The following is a 16,700-nucleotide window of genomic DNA, read 5'->3' as shown; positions in this document are numbered from 1 at the left end:
GCCGAGGTGCCGGCGGGGCGCGGGCTCGGCGCAGTGTGGCTCCGGCGCCGCGCTCCCTCTCTCTCTCATAAGGAGGGAGGGGGCGGGCGAGCGGGAGGGCTGGGGGTGTCGCCCTCCGGACTCATCCATCTTCCTCAAATTACGCTTCACTTCCTCCCTCCGCCCGCAGCCGCCGCGCCCGGCTCCCGCTCCCTCCGCAGAAGCCGTTCCCAGCGGCCCGGCCGGCCGGCCCGGGACCCCCGCCCGCCCCCCGCCGCCCAACCAACTATTATTAATGGAGATTGATGAGGCCGGACACGCCGCTTTGTGAAAGTTTGCGGCCGACGAGAAGGCAGCGGCAGCTGCTGGGCCGGTGCCCCTCCCTCCAGCCGGCCCGCCCCCCACTCTGCCCACCCAGCTCTGGGCGTGGACTGGGAGCTGGGCCCGGCGTGGACCGAGCGCGGGGCGGCCAGCGAGGAGAGCGCAGCGAGGGCGCGGCGGCGGCGGCGGCGGCGGCGGCGGCGGCGGCGGCGGGCGGGCGGCCGGACCACAGAGACCCCCGCCCCGGGCCGCCGCCCTCCGTCGGACTCCGGCCCAGTCCCCCAGCGTGCCCCCCGCCCCCGACGCCCCCTCCCCGGCCCCTGGGGCGGACGACAGGGCGGGCCCGAGAGCAAGGCGCGGCGGGCGGACGGGACCTCGGCGCCCCCCGGGGCGGCGAGGCGGGGACGGCAGGGGACGCGCTCCTCCGCGGCCGCGGCGGCTCTGGGCCCCTCGGCTCGGACCCTTTTCCTCCTCGGTAGCCCGCATTCACACTCTCCCCCTGGTGCCTCTTGGCATTGGCCTTTCCTCACTCCCCCTCCGTCGCGCACTCCCTGAGTCCCTCACTCTGGCCTCTGCGGGTAATTTCCTCGAGTGCCCTCACTATAAGTCAAGTACTTACCATTCCTCTCACCCTTCTCCCTCCATCTTCCTCCCACCCTTCCCTTTCCTGCCCTCGTTTCTATCCCTGTTCCTATCTGATGATTCCCATTTCCCACTCCCTCATTTCTCGCCTAAATCTGTATCTCTGTCTGTCTGTCTGTCTGTCAATCTCGGTCGCCCTCCCTCGCTCTCTCTCCCTCTCTTCCGCTATTAATTTCCCTGATTGGCTCCCCGACTCCAGCGCCGCTGATGAGCCCTATTCATTCCCGGGCCTGACACTCTCGACCTGCCCTGGCTGATTGCTGGGGGCTGGCCCCAGGAGCGCTGATGAGCCCCAAGGGTCAGCAGCGCTAATTAGCCGCTAATTGCAGATGACTCTGCTCACCTCCCCCATTCTCCGACACAGAAATGGCGGCGCCTTTTACCCTCCCCGTCCTCCTGATTCCCAGAAGTAGACTTGTCAATCTGGAGGCAAAAGTCATGGGCACTTTTGCTTGATAGCAGCCTCAGGTCAGTGGGCAAGAAAGACTTAAGACAGGAAAGTCAACAGAAGAAGGGTGACCGGAGCTTCAGGACGCAGAGCAAGCTGGCCAGCTAAATGAGGGTCATCTGGTCACTGGGAAACTGTTATGCAGGCGGGGCCAGGGAGAGCCAAGCAAGCTGAAATGAATAGCCAGGCAAGTTTAGGAAGAGGCAATCTAAACAGAAGAAGTTATTTGGTTTAGGTGAGGAGGAAAACCTACACCAGAGTCTCAGCGTTCCAAGAGAGAGCGGGGCAGGTAGGAACTCTGCATCTCGGTGACCTCTGTTCACATCAGGAGTGTTGTGTTGGCCTGTGAACACCACTCATGTCAGGCTGACGTATTGAAGTCAGCACCCTGAAAAACACTGTCACCAGAGTGGGACAGAAGAGGGTGGGACCCTAGAAGGAAACCTTCTTTGGTTATGCTTGACTGACAGTGCATCAGAGAGGTAAAGGGAGAAGAGGGTAGTTTCCATGCAGTCCTGATCTATCTTGGGCTCTACACTGAACTCAGTGAAACTTCTGAGAGACAAGTCTGGTGGGAAGATGGCTCCAGGGAGAAAGAAGAGGTGCCTTAACTCAGGTCTGGGAACAGTATCCTAAAGGACCACGGTAACCCTTGTCCATCCTCCTAAAGATATTCTTCAGAACCCTTTGTAAAACTAACCAAGCATTGCACGGTACCAGTATGCAAGACCAGACTTCCGAACTGTATTGTAGGGCTTCCCTGGTGGCACAGTGGTTGAGAGTCCGCCTGCCGATGCAGGGGACGCGGGTTCGTGCCCCGGTCCGGGAGGATCCCACATGCCGTGGAGCGGCTGGGCCCGTGAGCCATGGCCACTGAGCCTGCGCGTCCGGAGCCTGTGCCCCGCAACGGGAGAGGCCACAACAGTGAGAGGCCCGCGTACCGAAAAAAAAAAAAAAAAAAAAAAAGTGTATTGTAGGGACTCTCCTGGTGGCACAGTGGTTAAGAATCCGCCTGCCAATGCAGGGGACATGGGTTCGAGCCCTGCGGTTTGAGCCCTGGTCCGAGAAGATCTCACATGCCGCGCAGCAACTAAGTCCGCACGCCACAACTACTGAAGCCTGCGTGCCTAGACCCCGTGCTCCGCAACAAGAGAAGCCACCGCAGTGAGAAGCTCGCACACTGCAACCAAGAGTAGACCCTGCTCACCACAACTAGAGAAAGCCCGTGCACAGCAACGAAGACCCAACACAGCCAAAATAGTAATAAACAAATAATTTTTTTTAAAGTGTACTTTACTTAAAAAGTGAGAGGTCGGTACTCGGTGTGATGGCTTTACAGTGTTGGGTACATAATAGAGGCTTACTGGCTGGAAAAGTTACCAAGGGAACTTCGGGCCACAATCACTGAAATGAAAGCTGTATGAGCGGTAACACCACCAATCAAATAAAGCTGAAGGAAGAGCCATTTTTAAAGCAACTGCATTCATTTTTTGCATAGGTAATAAAATCACCTAGTACAAAATTCCAAAAGCTCAAAAGGATGTTGAAACACCTCCCTCCCACTAGCCCCCCCAGTAAAAGGCCACTTTAATAGGCCTGTCACTCTTTTGTGGGATAGAATGGATCATGCATTGTCAAGGACTCAAGGTTAAAGACCCTCTGATCTTGAAGATGTGTGTCACCCAGTTCAAGCCAAGAGCTTACTGCCCAGAACTATACTCAGTAAAGTGGAATTCTCTGCGCAAGCTGGCACAGAGAGTACAGGCTTAAAGCTTGTTGCCAACAAATCTCAGTGGGCCACCAACTCTGAAATGAGGCACGTGAGACCTCGGGGACTTGGTATTGCCCTGGTGGTGTGTGTTTGTTAGGTACTGTATTTTATAATCCATTTTCGTCCTGGATCTGTCCCCTTGCCGTGCTGGGGTCATGAAGTGTAACTTCTGCACAGTCCTCGACATTCAGTAGCTAAACTAGAATAAAACCCTCACATACAGAGTGGCAACGGAAGCAGCCCATTTCCTGTCCCTGCCCCTTCATGGACCAGGGAACTGAGGCTGCATGGTAAAAGGAAAAAAGCCTTAGCTGGAGTAAAAAGACCTGAAGTTAAGTTCCTATTCTAACCCCTCTCTGGGCCATGTGACCTTGGTCCCTTTTTGACTTAACTTCTCCATCCACAAGAGAGACAGCAATTAATATCTACTCTGCCTTGTCAGACAGCCAGTGCAAGGATCAAGTGAATATGAGGAAATAACCTTCCAGATGAGTCCTTCCTGCACTAAACTGACAAAGAACAGCAGGGCGGTCAATTATGGAAGTTCCCCAAGTCAGTGGCTCTCCAGTGCTTCTTACTCTCCCATCAGTACCAAGGACAGAAGCTGTCACCATAAACCTGAACAGAGCTGGCTCCTTTCTTTACTGAGAAGAAAACTCTGCGGTTCTCCTACTGAAACCCTGAACAGGCCCATGTAGGTAAGCACCTCCCCTCACTGTCTAAAATGGAAGGCTACAAGTGCTTCTTTAACTGCCCACGTGCTGGCTTGTCCCATCTCACTACTCCACCAGTTGGGGAAATGCTCCTACAGAGGAATTTTATTTTGAATCTATCCTCTCTGCTTGCGCCTATGTCGACCCCATCATCTGGCCTCCCCTTCACAGACTGGAAACCAGCACCCAGAAAGAACGAAGTATTCTTACGTCAAATCCAAATATACCTTCGCCTCACTCATTGGCGGGACAGTGTCCACTTACGGTGGGGAACGTCGGGCTCTGCCGCGGGTACCCTCTGGTGGCAGCAGCGCGCAACTGCGTCACCTCGAAAGAGGTGTGGAGTACTGCAGCGCCCCCTGGCGTTAGTCTAGGAGACGCGCCGAGGGCAAAGGAACACCACCAGGTGAGCGGTCCAAGGGCGAGCGCGCTGGGCGCTGCAGGGGACTTAACTGTGAGTGCACTGGTTGGGCAGGGGGATTGTACACGAGAGTCTTAAAGTCTAGTATGCACACACGTAGGTTCATGTATGTTGGTTGTATCCAGGTACTTGAACCGTGTGTATCGTCTTAAATGTGTGCCGATTGTGTGTGCGCACGTGATACACGCGGGTAGGTTGGTGGTGGGGAGGTCCGCGCCTCCAGTGCAGGGCGGAGTCCTCACGGAGGCGTGAAATTGGTTTGGAGCAAACACATTACGGAAAGCAATTACCGGGGAGAGGTTCTGGGCCCGCGGGGACCCGCAGCCAGGAGGCTGAGGAGGAAGCGCCCTGGCTTGTAAGAGTGTCTGGATGTCTAACCCCACAAGGGACCTTCCTAACACTGCCTTGCTAAGGGGAGAATGCGTGAAGTTGGGCAGCAGCCTCTCATATTGACCACTCCATATTGCCCTTCTCCTCTTAACGCCCTCCCTCCTTAAAAAGGCATCTGGCAAGGAACCAGTGCTCTCCAGATATGGTCAGAAACACTTCCCCCTTCTAATCACTCTTGGAGAGGCACCCCACCTTCTGTGAAGTCTTCCCAGGCCCCCGCCCCTATCCTTGTCTTCCCCCTCAGGCCCTCAGCTCCTGCTACCACATGTCTTTTGCATTCACTTCATTGCCCCCTTGTATTTGAACTCGTTATTCACACACCTGTTTCTCAGACTACATGGAAAATTCACTGAGGGTGGGAGCAGGTCTCATTCATAGCTGTGTATCTAGTGCCTAAACCATGGGGCTCAGCAAACGCAAAATGAATGACGTGGATGGGAATTAACTAGAATTTCCATCAAAATGCATAAACAGGACTTTCTCAGGAAAGTCCTCCCCTTGAGAGTCAGGATTCTCTTGGGACAGAGCTTTAAACATTTTTCACATGCAAACACATGCATTTTCTCCCTATTTATATCCCCAGGCCTGTCCTTATCCTTGAATGCCAAATTCATAGATCCAAATGACCATGTAACACAGCTTCTTTGAGACGTCTAACAGGCAGCTCCAACTTTACATCTCCCAAACAGACCTTCTGATTCCCTCACCACCTGCCCTCTTCTCATCTTCCCCGCCTTAGTAATTAGCACCACCATCCATCCAGTTTTGCTCCACCAAGAAAAAGGGGAGGGGAGTCATCCTGCATTATGCTTTCCTTCAGCCCCCCACATCCACTCTATCAACAAGTCCCACTGAGGGACTTCCCTGGTGGTCCAGTGGTTAAGACTGCACTTCCACTGCAGGCAGTAGCGGGTTCCATCCCTGGTCCAGGAACTAAGATCCCTCATTCTCGCACGGTGTGGCCAAAAATAAAAACAACAACAACAAAAATAAAACAAAAAAACAAGTCCCAATGAGTCTCCAGAAAGAGTCCCAAGTCTCACCTACTGTTTCCCATCTTTGCCTGGACTGCTCCAGTAGCCTCCTAACTGGTCTCTGATTCTCCCTCCCCCCCATCCCTCCCTTCCCCTCCCCTCCCTCCCTTCCCCTCCCCTCCCCCAAGCCACTCCGCAGCCAGAGCCATCTTTGAAAACAGAAATCAGTTCATGTCACTCCCCTCTCTTCCCCACTCCGCTCACACGGCTGGTTCCTCCTTGTCATTCAGGCCTCAGGTTAAATGTCACCTACTCAAAGAGGAGGCTTCCACGTCACCTGAACTCAAATAGCTCCCAGTCACTCTTGGTCAATCACCGGGGAATTCCTCTGCGAAGGGCTTATCACTCTGCTACTTTCCCATCTGTTTGCTTAGTGTCTCTGTCCCCAGTAGAGTGAACTTTCTAGTGGGGACCAGAGAGACAGGCCTTTGTGTCGCCGGCGCCCAGGCCACAGGAGGCACTCAAACCTCTGCTAAACAAACGAATGGCCAGGGGGGCATTCTCCCCAGGACCCCGAGCTGGGATAAGACGGGGCTCCCCGGGGAAGGCCCCAAGCAGTGAGCGGAACCACGCGTGACTACAAGCCCGGCCAGAAGCCGCTCCCCCACCCCTGTCTCTTCGCCTGCGCCCACTTCCCCTGTGAGGTGGGCCTGTGGGGACTGGCCCAGCCTGGAGCGTCTACAAATGAGGGGCCAGGCCTCGGTCGGCCCCCACTGCTTGTGGGCCTGGGCTCCAGGCGCAGCCCCTCCCGTCGGGCGGTCCCATCCTCGTCGCGCGCCCCGCGCCCCCCACGTGGAAGCCCAAACGGGGCGGTCAGCCCAAGGCCTGTGAGGCCAGGTGGGAATCAAGGTCCACTCACCTCCGCGGCCCTCTCGATGCCCTCGCGAGCTCCGCGCGGTCGGTCTCGCCCAGGCCCCGCCCCCGCCGCCTCGCACCCTCTGGGCCCCGCCATTTGCCGCCTCGCTCCCAGCGGCTGGTGGGAAAGTTGTGAACTCCGGCGCGTGCGCACTCTGGGGCCCGGGGAAATCCGTCCGGCGACCCCTGACGTCACGGATCACAGTGCACTGGATTGGCTGCTCCGTGGCTCCGAGCAGCTCCCCCTCCCTCCAGTGGTTGCAGGCTGCCTCCTGGGTGGCGGGGCGCCTACAAGTTCTTAAAATCCTGGTACTGCAAAGACCCTAAGGGACTCTCTCCTTGTCTCTTGTTTTACACATGCAGAAACTTGGGCCCAGAGAAGGGACGAGACTTCTGTTCCACAAGTTAAGGGCAGAGCTGGGACTAGAACCCAGGGGTGTTACCTCTCAGCTCAGTGCCTAATTGAAGGAGCAGTTACGGGAGAGACAGGAACCAGGTGTGCTTCTGGCGCTCCCTGACCTACAGGACAGGCAGTAGGTAGAGTTGTTGTGGTTTTTCTAAACCTGGGTCTTTCACTCTCACCTGAACTGTGGTTACCCTGCGGTGCTCGCTGGCCTGTGCACCCACCTTCCCGTTGTCTTCCTGACCCTCACCTCACTGCCCAACCCCAAGGCTGCCTTTACCATCCTGCCCCACTGTCTGCGCTGCCTCATTCCGCAGCGGCTCTGCCCTACACAAGCCTCTTTGCTCCCCCCGTCCTCTGGCCCCTGTCCTTTGGCTGGCTCTCCTTCAGCCCTTTTCTGATACTATCTCACCTGGTGGCTATTCCCCCACAGCATGGGCCAGAGGGGCAGGTCTGCCTGGGGTCCCTCAATAGCTAGTGGATGCCATGCAGCTGGCACCATGGGGTAGATCCAGGGAGACTCCATAAATCTGCCCATCTCGAGTGCCCTGTGGGCCAGCCAGCTCAGAGGAAGGGCTGTTGGAGACAGCACCGAGTAACAGAGGCCTGGAGATCTTTAATGTGCATACAGGGTTTGGACAAGCTGGAGGGGGCCTCAGGGGACCCCAAGAGGAGTATCTATCATTTGCCATGAGTCCCGGCTCTCTGTCCATCAGATGTCACCTGGCCACATGGCCCATCTGCCTCTCCTGGTGGGAATGATGACATCCACATCTGCCTGTGGAGCTGGACCTCCTGCTGAGAGGGCCACCTCCACCTGAATCCGTTCAACTCAGTCCTGAGTTCCAGGCGCTGTAAGCCGTGGGCTGACATCCCCTAGGGCATGGGGCATCTGCTTTCAGACTCTCTCAAAAGGCAGTGGACATCTGAAAGGAGAGATGTGGATTCAGAGACGTCCGGTGGTCTGGGAATTTGGGTGGTTCTGTCTAGGGCCCTGCCCCCAACTCTTCTCTTGACTCCGACCCATTCCCCCCACTCCCCCACCCCAGCCCCCAATGGCTGGGACTGTCCACAGAGCCCAGGGCTCACCTAGTAGAGCACATCCTCGAAATCCAGCTGCAGGTAGCGGAGCAGGCGGGCTGGCAGGGGCAGGCGGGGCAGGGCATGGGGCAGGCAGGCCGCCAGGTGAGCACGGAGGGCACAGCGGCTCAGATGCTGCAGCGATCTGGGCTGCCTCACCAAGGCCAAGAGGGAGGAGTAGAAACGGTGGTACTTCTGGGGGCAGAACGAGGGTCTCAGAAGGAGTCTTGGACACGTGGCACCTACTTCTCCTAGCGAGGGGAGGCTGGTGGCCAGTGGGTCTCCAGGAGCCTCTTAGAAGTAGGGAGTGCTTCACGTGTTCCCAATGTGAGTTTTCTTTTTCTGAGTAACTTCTGTGGGGCGGAGTGGGGGGACCCACAGGGCTTCCCTTTAGGCAGTAGAAGTCTCTTGGGGCAGGCTGAATGAGTGTGTGTTCAGGGTCCTAGAATCTGACCTGCAGAGTTTCAGGAGGCACCAGGCCCACGGCCTCCTCGGGAAGCTGCATGATACTGTAGGTGTTCATCAAGACCTCAATGGTCCGCGGGGACGTGCACCAGCGCTCCAGCACCTGAAGGGGGCAGAGCTGCGTCAATGCTCTAGGGGTTACCACACACAGCTGGTACCCTGTCCGTCCACGCAGGATGGCCAGCCAGCCAAGGAACAGCTGTTGTGGGTTGAACTGAGTCCCCCAAATGGTATGTTGATGTCCTAATCCCAGTACCTATAAATGTGACCTACTTAGAAATAGGGTCTTTTCAGATGTCATCAAGTTAAAAATGAGGTCATTGGGGTGAGTCCTAATCCAATATGACTTCTGTCTTTATGAGAGAACACAGACACACAGGAAGAATGTCATGTGATGACACAGGCAGAGATTGGAGCGATGCATCTACAAGCAAGCCAAGGATTGTGGGAAACCACCCGACATTAGGTGATAGGCCTGGGACAGGTTCTCCTTCAGAGCCTCTGGAAGGAGCCAACCCTACCTAAACTTGGATTTCAAATTTCCAGCCTCCAGAGCCGAAAGGGAATACACTTCTACTGTTTTAAGCCACGCAGTTTGTGGTACTTTGTTACGGCCACGACAGGAAACGAGCACAACAGCTAGCATTTCTATCGTGCATAATTTATGCCAGATATTTTCTTAGCACTTCACGTGCGTTGACTCTTAATCCTCGTCCCTACAAGGTTATCCCCATTTTACAGACATGGGAAGCTGAGGCACAGAGAACTTAAGTAACTTGCCCAAGTTGTAGTTCCAGCAATGCAAGCCTGGAGGTGTGGCCATAGAGGCCTCCTTGCAGGGAGGGGTTCCTCACTGGAGGACAGGCACCCCAGCCAAGCCTGGAGCAGCTGCAGGTTGTGGGAGATGAATGCCGACTTTCTGATCGCTTGGGATGTCGTGGAGGCCAGATGAAGGGACGAATGGGGCACTTTGCCGTGCCAGCCTGTCCCCAAGGCCGTGTGGACAGAACACGGCTTGAGGGACAGGCAGTGGGGTCCCAGGAAATCCGTTTGCTGCTCTGCCTCCTTCTCCCACCCCTTCCCCGAAGGGGAAATCATTAGCTGTCAGAACCACTGTCAGATTACAGGGAATTGCTCGTCTCCTAATTATCTGGTGTTAATAGGAGATTAATTAGTGTTAATTGTTGATTTTTCTTGTATTTTCCCAAAGGGGAGACCAATCTGCCGAACTCTCGGGCTGTTTAACTATTTGGTCTTGTTAGGAAACTAGACAGATGCTTCTAGGTTTATGAGTGAAGAAGAGAGGCAGGGACAGCAGGGAGAGTCCAGGACCCCACGGGACTGGATGGTTCAAGCCCGGGGGTGGGGCGGGGAACCTGCGCCTGCTGCCCTATACCCATCCTGACCCAGCTCCTTGGAGAACGAGGGTCCCCACCCCAGGTCCAGCATCCTCCGTGATATTATAGAGCCCCTCCAGACACGGCACAGCATGGATAGTGTCCCCTGCCAGTGCCTCGGTAGCACAGGTCTGCAAGCTGAACCCACCTCGGGGGATATTAACGTAAAATAAGACAGAGATTGGAAATTGACAGCGAAAGGTGTTTTTCTTTGGTGCCAGGATAGCAGCTGCTGGTCTCGGTGGTGTATGTTCTGCTAAGCTCTTGGAAACAAGGACCATGTCCATCTGCAGATGGTCAGGAGGCCTTGAACCTCATGACCCAGGCTTATCACTCTGCCCTGGGCAAGCGTCTCCTGTGCCTGGAGTGTCTCATGTTCAGGGTCCCACTGCCAGGGGGAGCCTCCTAAATGCTTCTTTCATCAGCTCTCTCCGCTGATGAAGAAACGACTCCCTGCCACCCTCATCAGTCCTGGCTCCTTCTGTCTTTTCAGCTCCTTTATAATCTGGCCCCAGTGCCCTCAGTCTCCCTTCATCACACATACATGCAAACACATACGCACGTACAAACACGTTATATGCATACACACACAGTGTATATACGTGTGTGCACGCACACACGCATACACCCCTCCCGCCGGTGTGCTGTTTGCCCCCCGTTGGGCTTTGCTTACATGATGAATGAAAGACAAAGTACTGACCTATGTGCCCAAGTTTGGAGCTGCACCCAGAGCAAGATGGAGCACAGGTCTGGGTCTCCCCGTGCCCTCGCTCTCATTGCCCTCCCTCGGGCCCTAGCCCCGTACCTTGGGGAGAGCCCCAGGCCACACGCGGACGGCACCGTGGTTGAGCAGCGCCCGCACCGTGTGCTCGGGGCCCTGGGCCAGGGTTGCAGCCGGGCCCTGCAGCGCGTAGTGCAGGGCCGTGTGTCCCCCATAGTCCATGGCGTTGGCACTGACGCCGCAGGACAGGAGCAGCTCCACGACGTCCGCATGGCCTCGGCGACAGGCCAGGTGCAGGGGCCGCCGCCTGTCCTGATCAGCAGCGTCGGCGTCGGCCCCGGCCGAGAGCAGCAAGCGGCACAGCTGGAGGCAGTGGGCGGTGGTGGCCTCGGCGTCAGCGGGGGACGTGCAGCGGGCGTCGCAGGCGGCCAGCAGCGGGGTCCAGCCTTCAGCATCGCGGGCATTGGAACATGCTCCCCGATTTAGAAGTAGGTCTGCCAGCTCCACATGGCCCAGCCGGGCGGCCACATGCAAAGGGGTCTCCTCCTCTTCTTCGGACCGACCATCCACTTTTGCTCCAAACCTCAGGAGCAGCTCTGCACACCTAGTTAGGGCGAGACGGCCGAGGGGAGGAAAACGGGGTGCAGACCTTCACCCCTGTGTTCCTGCCGGTCTGAGCAAAGCAAACCTGGGGGGACCCTTGGGTGGCTCCTGGTGCTGTCTGCTCCTTCCATCCTGGCTGGCACTGGGCATCCAGCAACATCCTGCAGCATCTTTAGTGCCCTCTCTCAAGCCAGGGCTCTGCGTGCTGGGACGGGAGGAGGAGGGGGGAAGGGGACGCAGAAGTGAGCACAAATGGAAACTGGGGCAGTGGGAGAAAGACCAAAACCAAAATCGGCCGCCAGATCTGCTCCAGGATGGTCCTCTCAGAAGACTGTGTACGCCTGCCAAGATGTGTGCCCTTAAATTCAAGGCTAAGGGAACTTAGCGTCTTCGAGTGACACTTTCCTCATCTATAGAATGGGGATAATTGCTGATACCTAGACCGAAGAGGTTGCTGTGAGTGGCATATAAGACAATGCCTGAAAAGCTGTCAGCATGAGAGTTCATAATGGCCTCGTTGGGTGGGGACAGTGGGTGGCATAGATGGTGGTGGATCGTGGGGGCTCATTATATTATCCTGTCCACCTTTCTATATGTTTGAAATTCTCCAAAATAATTTTAAAAATACACTTGCTTATTCAAAAAAGGAAGCAATGATTGTCACAAAGTGTGATCTCAGGGAGCCTGGGCTGAAACACGGCCAAAGAATGTGGGATTGCATAGAACAGCATCGTCCAATCAGTGGCCACCAGCTACGTGCGGCCACCGAGCCCTTGCAGGACGGCTAGTCCTGATGGAGACGTGCTGTGAGTGCAAAATACACACCAGTTTTGAAGACTTGGTACAAAAAGAGAATGTAAAGTGTCTCATGTGTTCTTTTTATATTGGTTCCATGTTGAAATGATGACATTTTTTTTTGTTTTTGCGGTACGCGGGCCTCTCACTGTTGTGGCCTCTCCCATTGCAGAGCACGGGCTCCGGACGCGCAGGCTCAGCGGCCATGGCTCACGGGCCCAGCCGCTCCGCGGCATGTGGGATCTTCCCGGACTGGGGCACGAACCTGCGTCCCCCGCATCGGCAGGCGGACTCTCAACCACTGCGCCACCAGGGAAGCCCAATGATGACATTTTGGATACATTGTGCTAATAAAATATATTATTAAAATTAATTTCACTTGATTCACAGATATTTATACACCCATGTTCATAGCAGCATTATTCACGATAGCCAAAACATGGGAGCACTCTAATTGTCCATCAATAGAGGAATGGATAAATAAAATGTGATCTATACCATGGAGTATTAGTCAGCCTGTAAAAGGGAAGGAAATTCTGTTGCGTGCTACAGCCTGGATGAACCTGAGGACGTTATGCTAAACGGAATAAGGCAGTCACAATAGGACAAATACTGTGTGATTCCCCTTATCAGAGGTGCTGAAAGCAGTCTGATTCATAGGGTCAGAAAGTAGACGGTAGTTGCCAGGGGCTGGGGGGGAGGGGGAGGGCGAGTTATTGTTCAAAGGATACAGAATTTCAGTTCGGCGAGATTAAAAAGGTTCAGGCGTTGGATGGTGGTGATGGTCGCACAACAATGTGAATGTACTTAGTGCCGCTGAACTGTGCACTGAGTAATGGTTAAGATGGTAAATTTTATGTGACGTGTAATTCGCCACGATTTAAACATGAATTTCACCTGTTTCTTTTTCATGCCTTGGTAGGGCTACTAGAAAATTTTAAATTACATACGTGGCTCATGGTGTATTTGTATTGGACCACGCTGATGTAGAACACATCTCCAACCATAACACGAGGAAGTCGGTAGAATCCTCTGAGGGCCGATGAGGCTAACAGGAGGAAGAAGGTCCACGAAAGGGGGACCCAAGGATCAAAACTGTGGCACCATTCAGGGGCAAGATGTGAAATTTGGCAGGTGTGTCGTCAGTAGAGAGAAGGCCTCTGTCGTACATACAGTTAGTTCATAGATCTGCCAAGGCTCCCTTTTCTGGGCTTCCAGATTCATCAAAAAATTATGAGGACTCATTCTCCAAGGTCCCCTCCACATAGGGCACAATTATTTGGGTCACTGTAAAGGAATGTCCTCTACAGTAAATAACACATTATTACATTTGGGTATAGCCATTGGTTTCTTGTGAGTCTGGTTAGCTGGGCTCAGTCCCCGAGCCCATTTATCTGAGGGTGCCTGCCAATATGGAAACGCCAGACCTGCCAAGCTGAGAACCAGACCCTGCCCTCAAGGACCACCACAGGCCCTAACTGGGGGCCTGCTATCCTCGACAGCCTATCTGGATCACTGGACAGTCAGTTCCCTGAGGGCAGAATCGTGCCTTATTTACTGCTGTACTATGCACGGTGCCTGGGACATAAGCTCAGAAAAATGAAAACTTTACACCACTTCCCCATAAAGGAGCCACAACTTCCCCCGTGCCAGCCACGCAGCCGGGCCCTGCTACAGCCCTCCTCCGGCCCTGGGGAGGCAGAAGCTGGTGCAAGGACAGGCCATTCCAAAGCTCACCAGGCCAGTGGTAGGATGGCTTGGGGGGAAATCGCATCCTGACTCCCACCTGAGCCCCAGCTCACCAGGCCTGCCAGCCCTCGACGCGCTCCCTCATCCTCCCTGCGCTCGTCTCTTTGCCTCCCCTACGAGTGGAATGGGGGTTGAGGCGAGGGGTCACTCACTCGAGGCTGCTGGCCGCCCCGCAGAGGTGCAAGGGGCGCTTCCCATCCTGGTCAGGGATGTTGGGGTCGGCTCCGGCCACCAGCAGCACATGCGCGCAGGCAGCGTGGCCTGCGGCACAGGCCTCGTGCAGGGCGGTGCGGCCCCCAGGGGCACTGTCTGGCCTCGCCCTCCGCCTCAGCAGCAGCTGCAGGATCTCTGTGTGGCCCCGGCTGGCCGCCACGTGCAGTGGGGTGGTCAGCTCCTCTTTGTACGTCAGCGACCAGAGTCCTAGGGAGAGACGGGACCTGGGCCTCAGACCCTGGAGGGAGGCAAGGAGCTGCCAGGCAACGAACGGGGGAGGTGGGCGGAGGCCAGGAAGAGGGAGCCCAGAGCTCCTTCCCCAGGCTTCCCTCTCCCGCTCAGACCCCCCAGTGTCCCTGGCCCGTACTCAGAGCACGGATGTTGAAGCGGAAATCCCTCCATCGCTCTGGGTCGCTGGTATCAAAGACGGAGTCCGCAGCCAGGCCGGTGCTGGAGTCGGCGAGGATGCAGGAGACAGAGCCCACATCCCCGGCCAGCACCGCCTGCCAGAAGGCCAGGGCGGGTCCCGAGGCCGCGCGTGTGACGATGGGTCTCGGGCCTGCCTCCCGGCGCTCGGCGGACCCTCCGCTGGGCTTCTCCACCAGCCTGGCACAGAGGGCATGTCGGTCACCAGGGGGCTCGCCGTGCTCCCTGCACTCTTCTGGGGACCAGCTCATGAGGGCAGCGTGGGAGCGTGGGGGAAGGGGGCTGGGGGCTCGGGGAGGAGAGGTAGGGGCCAAAGGCAGAGAGGAGGAGAGGAGGAGGGGACAGGAACGGATGCAAAGAGAGTGTCTCCGTGTGTGGAGCCTCGCCTGACCTGGCCCCTGGGCTCAGCCGGAGCTATTCTAGGCTCCGCATGACTTCTCTCCCGGGCCAAGGTTTAGGCAAGCCTCAGGGTGGGAGAGAAACAGCCCGGGAGCACACTTCGTCCTCAAGCACCTGGTACCTCTGCGCCTGGTGCGGTCCGCCCAGGCCCCCCGCCCTCAGCCCCGTGTCCCCCGGCCGCCCCTCACCCCTCTGGTGGCTGATCCAGCGAGGCTCGGCCGCCCGGCTCTCCAGCAGCAAGTCAGCTGTGCTGTGCGGGGGGAACAGCTCCTGCAGCCGCGCCAGGTCTCCCGTGTACAGGGCGTTCTGCAGCGCCATGTCCCGGCACAGCAGCGGCGAGCGCTGAGGGGCCTCCCGGGCTGGGCAGGACTGGGGACCCCAGACCCGGCAGGCTGAGGCCGAACGGAGGCACCCCAGACGGTGTCCCCAGTGGGGAGGGGAGCTCCTTCTCCCTGGCATGGCCAGTTTCAGGGAGAGAGAGCCCAAGCGGCAGGACACAGGGCGATGCCGCTGGCGGACTGGGTGGGCAGGTGCTGGGCCCAAGCCAGGCGCAGGTCCGGTGTGGGAGGGGCAGGGAGCACACAGAGGCCACGCCACAAATAGCCCTTGAATAGCCCAGACATCCTAGCTGTCAGCGGCAGGGAAGGAGGCGTCAGTCTGGGGCTGGGAATTAGGGTGGAGCCCTCCGACCCTGAGCTGCATGCAGCAGGGTTGAACGGACCACCCAGACCTGGTGTCCAATCCACAATTTCAGAGGTAAAGGAAAATGGAGCCCAGAGGCGGGGAGGGCTTCGGCCAAGGTGTGACACCTTGTTGCAGGGGTGGGAGTGGGGATGGGGGATGGGGCTTTCAAGCTGCCCTTTTCTCCCTCGTTCTCATCTATCTTGTACTTCACCACGCTGGCCTCCAGCGGCCGGGGCTCTGATCCCACAGGGAGGGCGCGTGGGTACCAGATAATTTCTCCTGCCTTCCCAAATGCCACCAATTAGCCCCACACCTTCCCACTTCCAAATGCAAGGGAGGGGGACAGCAGGGACCAACAGCAGAGAACACCCCACTCTGTGAGGAATCCCCTCCAGGGGTTCTCTGGAAGACGGGCTTCCGTGCAGGGGAAAGAGGGCTTGGCCTCCAGGCAGCCCACCTCGGTGCTGACCCCCCTCTCCCTGGGTGGCCCCAGGGGCTCCCTGTGGCATCGCTACCTGGAGAGTGAGGAGGAAGTGGCTCTGCCCATTCGGGCACCTTAGGGTGGAGGATGAGACTACTCCCACCTGGGGAGGTGAAAAGGGGACAGGGGAGAAAGGACATTCAAAACCCAGCCCCTGGGGACCACTGCCCAGCACAGGGCCTCCTTGCACCAACCCAGCGGTCTCCCCTCACCTGGTTCTCATGACACGTAGAACATGCTTTGACCTCTATTCACACATTCCTTACCTGGCTTCTTCGGAGAGAACTCTGGGGCTCCCAGCCCTCGGTGGCATGGTTGTCCCCTGCTCCTCGAGTTCCCGGACTCCAGCTCCCACAACAAGGGGAGCCCGCGGGTGGACTTCCACCAGGGGCAGGAGGCTGTGACCCCTGCAAGCCCCCCGCGGGTCAGAGCAAGCAGTGCAGAGCTTGGGCAGGTAGGGGGGGAGGGGTGGTGTCCAGAGGAAAGCGGTGGAGCATTCGCATAGAAGGCACTGGATCTACCCGCAGCCCTTGCTGTGGCCACAAACACCTGCCTTTCCCTACAGCCTTTTTCCCTAGAATCTTCTCTCCCCACCTTACCCCACCCAACCGCTGCCCCAGAGCCCTCACCTCCCCGACTTCCCAGAGGCTCTTGTAGAAATAACCAAACCCTAGAGTAGAAGGGACCTTGTAGATTAGTGGATCCAACCT

The 16,700-nt window shown here is 56.9% G+C and overlaps 1 protein-coding gene across 2 annotated transcripts; it reads right to left on the bottom strand.

Moving 5' to 3' along the window:
- Positions 1-7,604: 7,604 nt before the first annotated feature.
- On the bottom strand, positions 7,605-15,462 carry ASB10 (ankyrin repeat and SOCS box containing 10). 2 transcript variants are annotated; one of them, XM_082661513.1, is made up of 6 exons: positions 15,014-15,462; positions 13,940-14,207; positions 10,725-11,244; positions 8,512-8,625; positions 8,067-8,252; positions 7,605-7,903 (listed from the first exon to the last, which is right to left on the bottom strand). In XM_082661513.1, the coding sequence occupies exons 1-5, from the start codon at positions 15,282-15,284 to the stop codon at positions 8,067-8,069; spliced, it is 1,359 nt and encodes a 452-aa protein (XP_082517639.1). In that variant the 5' UTR covers positions 15,285-15,462; the 3' UTR covers positions 7,605-7,903. The 2 variants fall into 2 exon arrangements, with proteins under 2 accessions (XP_082517639.1, XP_082517638.1); XM_082661512.1 differs by lacking the exon at positions 15,014-15,462 and adding an exon at positions 14,368-14,691.
- Between the last annotated feature and the right edge of the window lie 1,238 nt (positions 15,463-16,700).

Source organism: Grampus griseus, assembly GCF_964374135.1.
Source record: "Grampus griseus genome assembly, chromosome: 9".
In the NCBI taxonomy this organism is placed as follows: Eukaryota; Metazoa; Chordata; class Mammalia; order Artiodactyla; family Delphinidae; genus Grampus; species Grampus griseus.
This window is presented reverse-complemented; position numbering and strand designations above follow the sequence as displayed.

Coding starts and splice junctions, on each gene's coding strand:
- ASB10 (XM_082661512.1), bottom strand. CDS start 14,677: ATGAGCTGGTCCCCAGAAGAGTGCAGGGAGCACGGCGAGCCCCCTGGT. Junction 11,245..13,939: donor GGGGCGGCCAGCAGCCTCGA/GTGAGTGACCCC, acceptor CGCCCTAACTAG/GTGTGCAGAGCTGCTCCTGA. Junction 8,626..10,724: donor GGCCTGGGGCTCTCCCCAAG/GTACGGGGCTAG, acceptor TGCCCCCTTCAG/GTGCTGGAGCGCTGGTGCAC.